Consider the following 8081-nt stretch of genomic DNA (forward strand, 5'->3'; position numbering starts at 1 on the left):
AAGTCAGGAAGGAGAAGTCAGAGCTGCGGTGATAAACGAAGCCCTGACAGCATGTCATAACCGAATTGACGCACTAGAACGCCACGTAGCTAGGCTGCAAATCAGGTCAGAAGTCCAAGCCATCAGGATCCGAGGTTCTCAAATGACGAACGCACCACCAGCGAATGAGCTCCGCCAAAAGATGACCACAACCCTGACAGATCAAGTCCAAATCCTCAGAGATCTCCTGGTACAACTACGCACCGCAACCAGAACGCCCTCGCAGACGCTCGAAGTCGCCGCCAAAGCACATGCACCGACTACCGAGCATGCGAGTAGAAGAAGAAACAGCAGAAACCCGGAAAGAAGAAACCGAGTGGGGGGGGGGGAGCAAGGATACTTTACATAGGAGGAGGACCCTCGCCGAACGCCCCGACGGTCACACAGCAACACTCGTACTGCCAATACCACCGATGCGTAAGTCATGAGACAACCGAGTGCAGGCAGCTGAAAGACGTGCTCTTCGCAAAATACCAAAGAGGCAAAATCTCGGTTCAGAATAACAACCCGGTGGGAATAAACACCCCGAACCTCTGGAAGTTAAGGAAACAACACCGACAAGAGAACCCCGAAGCAAACGAACAGAGAAGAAAAAGAAACAGAGAAAATGAACTGGATTCCCCGCCGTGCTTTCGAAGACGAATAAACGTAATCATGGGCGGACTCACCTCGTGCAACGATTCAGTCCGATCCATTCGAGCACACCAAAGAAGAGGCGACATTACGAACCGATTGAACGTATGGAGCCAGAAGGAGACAAAGACCTTCGGAGCCCCAATCACGAGTGATGACACGACGACCTTCACAGACGCAGACGCCGAAGGAGTAAATTTCCCACACAACGACCCCCTGGTCGTCGAGATAATGGTCGCGGACTGCGAAGTACCTAGAATCTTAGTGGACACCGGAAGCTCGGTAAACTTGATTTTCCAGGAAAACTTGCAAAAAATGGAGCTCCGAGGATACAAACACAAGCCAAAAACCCGACAATTGACAAGCTTCGCCGGAGAAACTACAATGTCCGTCGGAACGATAAAACTGCCCGTTCATCCAGGCGGGATAACGAAAATCACGACGTTCACCATAATAGACAAACCCGCGGTCTACAACATCATCCTAGGAACGCCATGGCTGCACGACATGGAGGCGGTACTTTCCTCATACCACCAATGCCTGAAGTTCCCGACATCATTAGGGACGCACGTGCTAAAAGGAAGCCAAGGGATCGCACGGGCGTGCTCCATCATGGGACCCGAGGAGATGAGGGTCCGGAGAGCTTGCAACGCCGTCATCAGCGAAATCCCCACCGAGCAAACCAGAACGGGAGAACCGCCGAGAGAAGCCATCGAACAATTCCCCATCGACGACAATAACCCCGAAAGACGCGTCGGAATAGGAAGCGAGCTGAGCCCAGATATCCGCGCCGAACTAATCGACTTCCTCAAAGAAAACTTCTCGACTTTCGCATGGAAAACAACCGATATGATCGGGATCGATCCCAGCATCATCTGCCACGAATTAAACGTCAACCCGACTTATAATCCGGTTAAACAGAAAAGAAGGAAGCTAGGACCAGAACGCGCGGCAGCCGTAAACGCGGAAGAAGAACGCCTCACGAATGCCGGTTCCATAAGGGAGGTCAGATACCCAGAATGGCTTGCAAATCCAGTGGTCGTCAAGAAAAAGAACGGATCCTGGAGAGTGTGCGTGGACTTTACCGATCTAAACAAGGCATGCCCGAAGGACAGCTTCCCACTACCTCACATAGATCGCATCGTGGAAGCCACGGCAGGAAACGAGCTACTCTCCTTAATGGACACCTTCGCCGGATATAACCAGATCCTGATGCATCCGGAAGATCAAGAGAAAACCTCATTCATCACCGAGAGAGGAACTTACTGCTACAAAGTCATGCCATTCGGACTCAAAAACGCCAGAGCCACCTACCAGCGATTGGTGAATGAAATGTTCTCAGAACAGCTAGGAAACACAATGGAGGTGTATATCGACGACATGCTGGTGAAAACATTCAGAGCAAAGAGCCACGTCAACGACCTGCGGAAATGTTTCGCGATACTCAACGAATATGAAGCTGAACCCGGCGAAATGCACCTTCGCGGTGACATCTGGAGAATTCCTGGGATACATCGTAACCAAAAGAGGCATCGAAGCTAATCCAAGAAAGATAGCCGCCATAATGGAGCTCCCGTCGCCCAGAAACACAAGAGAAGTCCGGCGATTAACCGGCCGCATCGCCGCACTCAACAGGTTCATCTCCCGATCCACTGACAAATGTCTCCCCTTTTACCAGCTGCTTCGAGCAAACAAACGCTTCAAATGGGACGACGACTGCGAAAAAGCCTTCGCCGAACTCAAACAATACCTAACGACGCCACCAGTTTTAGCCAAGCCCAAAGAAGGAGAGACCCTGTACCTATACGTATCAGTCACGGGATCGGCGGTTAGCGGAGTATTGGTAAGAGAGGAACGAGGCGAGCAAAGACCTATTTTTTACATCAGCAAGACGTTGGACGATACCGAGTCACGATACCCGACTCTGGAAAAGCTAGCGTTAGCAGTCGTGACCGCAGCAGAAAACTCCGTCCATATTTCCAATCGCATTCCATCGCAGTAATGACGACGCAATCGTTGCTAAATAATCTACACAGAATCACAGCCCAAGCCAATCAGGATGGATGGCCAAATGGGCGGTCGAGCTCAGCGAATACAACATAGAATACAAAAACAGGACTTGCGCGAAATCCCAGGTACTCGTTGACTTCCTCATTGAATTAACGCCGGAATTAGAAACGTCTATACCAAATCCGAAGGCCGCATGCACTCTTTATGTCGATGGATCATCATCGCGTCATGGAAGCGGGATCGGCATCCGTCTTGAATCGCCAACAAAAGAAGTCCTAGAGCAATCTTTCCGACTCGCATTTTTGGCATCCAACAACGAGGCGGAATACGGAGCCCTGATAGCGGGTCTCAGGCTGGCAAAGGCAATAGTAGCAAAAAGGATAGACGCTTTCTGCGACTCACAACTGGTCGCAATGCAGTTCTCAGGCGATTATGAAGCGAAAAACGATCGGATGGACGCCTACCTCAAGGTCGTCCAAGAATTAGCAGAAGGTTTCGCGAACTTCACCCTAACTAAAATTCCGAGAGGCGACAACACCTCAGCAGACGCCCTGGCGGCTTTAGCGTCGAGTTCCGATCCGATGCAGAAATGCATAATACCCGTAGAAAGCATCGAGGAACCAAGCATCGACATAACACCGAGCCTAAACCTAATCAACGAGCAGATCGCAATTGAGAACGACAAAGACAAAGAGGCCGAAGAAGAACCACTAGAGGAAGACGAGCAGCATGTCGACTGGAGAACCGAAATACTCCTTTACAATGAAGACGGAGAACTTCTGGAAGATAAATGGGTCGCAAGACGCTTGAAAACCCGATGCGCGAACTACGTGCACCTAGACGGAAATCTGTACAGAAGGAGCCCAACGGGAGCATGGCTAAGTTGCATCGACGGCGCCGAAATCGACAATGTAATAAGAGAAACCCACGAGGGCGCGGGAGGCAATCACTCAGGTGGCAGGTCCTTAACCCTAAAGATTAAGAAACTCGGATTCTACTGGCCGGCGATGGAAGCAGATTGCCAAAAGCACGCAACAAGATGCGAAAAATGCCAGCGACATGCACCGATGATACACGCCCCTACCAAACTTCTTAAAGCAACGGCACCACCGTATCCGTTCATGAGATGGGCAATGGACATAGTAGGACCTTTGCCCCGGCCGAGACAACAAAGATACATACTCGTCATAACCGACTACTTCACCAAATGGGTAGAAGACGAGGCGTACCCATCCATTAAAGACGAGCAAGTCAGAAAGTTCGTTTGGAAAAACATCATATGCCGGCACGGCCTACCTTACGAAATCGTCACCGACAACGGCTCGCAATTCATCTCCAACGACTTCGAGGACTTCTGCGCAAGCTGGAGTATCAGGCTAAGCAAATCAACCCCGCAATTCCCGCAAGGAAACGGTCAAGCCGAAGCGACAAACAAAAAAATCATCGACGGATTGAAGAAGCGGCTGGAGGCCAAAAAGGGACTATGGGCCGATGAGCTAGACGGAGTATTATGGTCACACCGAACCACTCCCAGACGAGCAACCGGTAGAACCCCGTTCTCATTATGTCACGGGGTGGAAGCGATGGCACCCGCAGAAGCCGCAGTAACTTCAGTAAGACGCATGATCATGCCAGAGGACGAAAAGCTCAACAACGAAAGACTTTGCGATCACAACGATCTCACCGAAGAAGACCGGGACCAGTCATTAGTCCGCATCCAAAACTACCAGCACCAGGCGGACAAGTACTACAGAAAAAAGGTGAAAGAAAGACGTTTCGAAGAGGGAGACTTAGTTCTCAGAAAGGCATTCGAAAACAAGGAAGAATTGAAGGCAGGAAAGCCCGGCGCCAACTGGGAAGGGCCGTATCTAATCTCAAAAATAGTCAAACCCGGCGTCTACCAAGTCATGGAAATGGACGGAACGGCGGTTCCCCGCTCATGGAATGTCGTAATCCTGAAGAACTACTACTACTAAGACGAAGCAAAAAAAAACAAAAAAAAGAAGGAACTACGAATCACTTGATCCCTCCGGGGTACGTAGGCAGCTCGTTTAAGAGTCCAGTCATAACTCCAAAAAAAATCCAAGATCAAAGAAGAGCTTTCGAATAAGCAGAATTTTTTTTTAACATCGTCACCCTGGCCAGGTGTTCGATAAAACGCGTTCCACACGGATGCAGTGGCGAAATAAACCACACTCCCTGACTCCGACTTAAAAACTCGGACCAGGGGGATAAAAATCCGGGCCCAGACCCGCATTGTCGGTGGTTTAATACTCAGTAAATAAGCCGGGTCCATCTCGCACGAGTATTATGAATCCCGATTAAACGAGATAAACCGAACCGAGTCTCGACCTCAGAAACACCCGAAAAGCCGAGCGTATCATGCAAGAAGAACGAAATCCAGCAGAATAACAAAGGAGCAAAAAAGAACGAAACTCGACGGAGTATCAAAGGAACAAGAAGACGAAAAACAGCAAATCGATAAAGAAGTCAAAACAGGGCCACCAACGACCCTAAGTCAAGACAACAAAATTAAAAGGAGCACCAACGCCCCAGAACAAAGCAAAGTCCAAAAGACTCCCAAAGGTAGCCTCAAAACAACATTATCATTTTTAATACTAAGTCTTAAGAAGAAGAAGGAAGGGGAGAAAGCACCAGATCGTCATTCTCCAAAGTCGCGACCTCGGTGTTGTCCAGAAGATCAGTGTTTTCCCTCAAAGCCACCCGGTGACGCCTCAACTTCTCCGAAGGAATCGGAATGCCTTCCTCAATACAGACCTCATGACAAGACACGATCCCGGTCATTTGGTTCTCCTTGAAGACAACCTCCTTCACACGCTCTTGATCATCCAAGTACGCCCTCACCCGCTCCAAACGGCCCCAATACTTCGCAACGGCTTCACGAACGGCCCGAGCCACCTCCTTTGCAGCATAATCTTCGTGACTTCGCTCGAGATAACTGATCCTTGCCCCAAGAGCATCTTGCTGATCCCAATCTGAGACCGAAGAATGGCCTCACGACCAGACGACGCCGCAAGCTCCGCCCGAAGAACCTCAGCAGAGGAACTTAAGCCGTAGACAGTAACATCCAGCTCTTTGATACGGGCATCGCACGACTCCTTCTCCGCGAACATATCCTCCAGCTTAGCCCGCACCCTCCGGAGCTCCCTCTTGTAAAGAGACATAAGCCGCACCGCATGGGCGTTCGACTGCGCCCAAGAAAGAAGAAACTTAAGCCAAGAAAAACAGAAGACGACCATGTTAAAGGAAAGAGAAGAACCTGAGCAGTAGAGCGAGACATATCCTTGAACTCCTGAGCATGCACTAGATCATCAACGTCAGGAATGTCCGTGAAAGCATTCCTCAGAAGATAGAAGTACTCGGCGCAAGCGCGCTCGTCGTTCACAAAAGGAGTACCCTTGTTATAACGGAACACCCGGGCATAGGGATCCCGCCGAGATATCTTCTCTTCTGGGGCACCCTCCGTCGGGACACATTCGCACGGACGCTTAAGAGATCTAGATTCTCGGCCTTCCCGAACAACAGAACGGGTGGCATCAGCCATAAAACCACCTGTCAGGGCTGTATCAGAAGCCCCCCTTTCAACACTAACCGGCTCCCCACCCTCGGGAGCAGCCGGAGTCATTCCATCAGATTCACAAAACGCCCTTTCGGGCTCCACATCACAATTCAAGGGGTTGGACTGGGCCATTCCCCTGTTTCCTTCCCGCAAAGAAGGACCCGTCACCTCGTCATTCATAACACTCGAATACGGAGGGATGTCACGACGGACGCCCCTGGTCCGTACCGAAGGAGAGCGAGCGGCTCGACGCGGCGGCACAGGAGAAGAGGGACGCAACGAAGACCGATCACGATGACCCGATCGATCGCCGGAAGGAGCCCCCCAAACGGCTAAAAACAAGAAAATAGAGTAAGAGACGAGACACTTAAAGGAAGCCGCTAGCAGACAAGACAGAACATACCGGCCGAGATACGCGAAACACTACGAAAGATATGATCGCGATCGAAGTCGAACCACTGCTGAACCCCCAATTCACGAATGTTCTCCACTCCACGAGGAAACCCCGCTGGCGGAGGAAGCGAGATTGGATGACGCTCTAGAAAAACCCCAAAAAGCAAAAAAATAAAGTCACATGCAAGCCACGACGAAGAAAGAGATAAAACAAGAGACTCACTAGGCGAAGAGTTCCAAGTCCCTCTCAGGACCGCATTAAGATCCGCCATAGAAGCCGAGTCAATCCGGATGAAGAAATAATGCTGAAACCACTCATGCGCCTTATTCACCCTCCCCCTGAGAATGCCGTGACGAGACTTAATATTTATGTAAAAAGTATTAGGAGTCCCTGGGTTCCTGCTAATAGTAGCCAACTCCTCGAAGAAACGAAGATCGACATCAATGCCGACCTCAGCCCCCAAAACCAGAGCCGCAACTACATTCCGCATGGCGGCGGGAGTAAATTGAGTCAAAGCGATATCCCGGGCAGCAGCATACGACGTCAGAAGACGAGGGAGAGAAAACCAGAGACGCGAATGAGTAAAAAACGCCTCGTACAGACACATCCATCCAGGGGGCGGCGTCCATGGCCTCTCATCAGCAGTCGGAGCACGCATCTGTAATTGCCTCAGAAAGCGGCAAGTCCTCGCAATACCATCGAGCATCACACGTGTCAGAACAGAGGGAAGCCCTGCCGGAGGAACGTCTTCCACCGGAGCATCAGCTGCGTCCTCTCCATCATCCTCAAGGTTGACAATTTCTTCATCAACAAGTTGAGGAACACGACCAGAACTCTGCTCCGGTGTCGTCCAAATATTCCGGCGGAAAGAACTTCCTCCGTCGCGACGGAGAAAGGGCCAACGGGCAATTGGAGTATTATCACTCGTAGACTCCGAACCTCTCCGACTGGTCGGAGACGGAGGAGGAGACGGAAGAAGAGACAGAGAAGATTGCGGAGAATCCACACGATCCTCAACAGAAGTGGAGGAAAGGCTAGATTCGATTCTCATGATGAAAAGAAGAAGAAAGCAACTCGCCGGAGAAAGAAGAGAAAAAGGTAACAAAGAAGGAAAACAAAAGCAATTTATAGAGAAAGGAAGCACAACTTCCGAGGCCCAAAAATCAACGGAAACATTATCATTCAAAGGACGCGACTCTTCGCTGACGCCCTTCGCGATACACGAGAAAGAAGTTAGTACTAACCATAGGACGCCACGTCATGATAACGAACGCACGCCGAGCCGAGTCAACTCCCATCCACGACTCTTCATCGTGCCATCTGGGAAAATCCCGAATAGACACTTAGGGGGGGGGGAATATTGTTGGATATGGGCCTCACTAAGTACCAAGGCCCAGGAGCTAACTCGGCCCGATCCCAAAACTG

General features: G+C 50.5%; 2 protein-coding genes across 2 annotated transcripts; one reads left to right on the forward strand and one right to left on the reverse strand.

Annotated features, from left to right (window-relative positions):
• Window positions 1–693: 693 nt before the first annotated feature.
• Window positions 694–2214, forward strand: LOC106344874. Its single transcript, XM_013784172.1, has one exon. The coding sequence runs from the start codon at window positions 694–696 to the stop codon at window positions 2212–2214; it is 1521 nt and encodes a 506-aa protein (XP_013639626.1).
• A 3093-nt stretch (window positions 2215–5307) lies between these two features.
• LOC106344875 lies at window positions 5308–7707 on the reverse strand. The gene is made up of 5 exons (XM_013784173.1): window positions 6879–7707; window positions 6666–6800; window positions 5963–6594; window positions 5686–5891; window positions 5308–5641 (listed from the first exon to the last, which is right to left on the reverse strand). Exons 1-5 carry the CDS (start codon window positions 7705–7707, stop codon window positions 5308–5310), a joined length of 2136 nt encoding a protein of 711 aa, XP_013639627.1.
• Window positions 7708–8081: the final 374 nt, after the last annotated feature.

Source organism: Brassica oleracea, chromosome C5 (genome assembly GCF_000695525.1).
Source record: "Brassica oleracea var. oleracea cultivar TO1000 chromosome C5, BOL, whole genome shotgun sequence".
Taxonomy (NCBI): Eukaryota; Viridiplantae; Streptophyta; class Magnoliopsida; order Brassicales; family Brassicaceae; genus Brassica; species Brassica oleracea.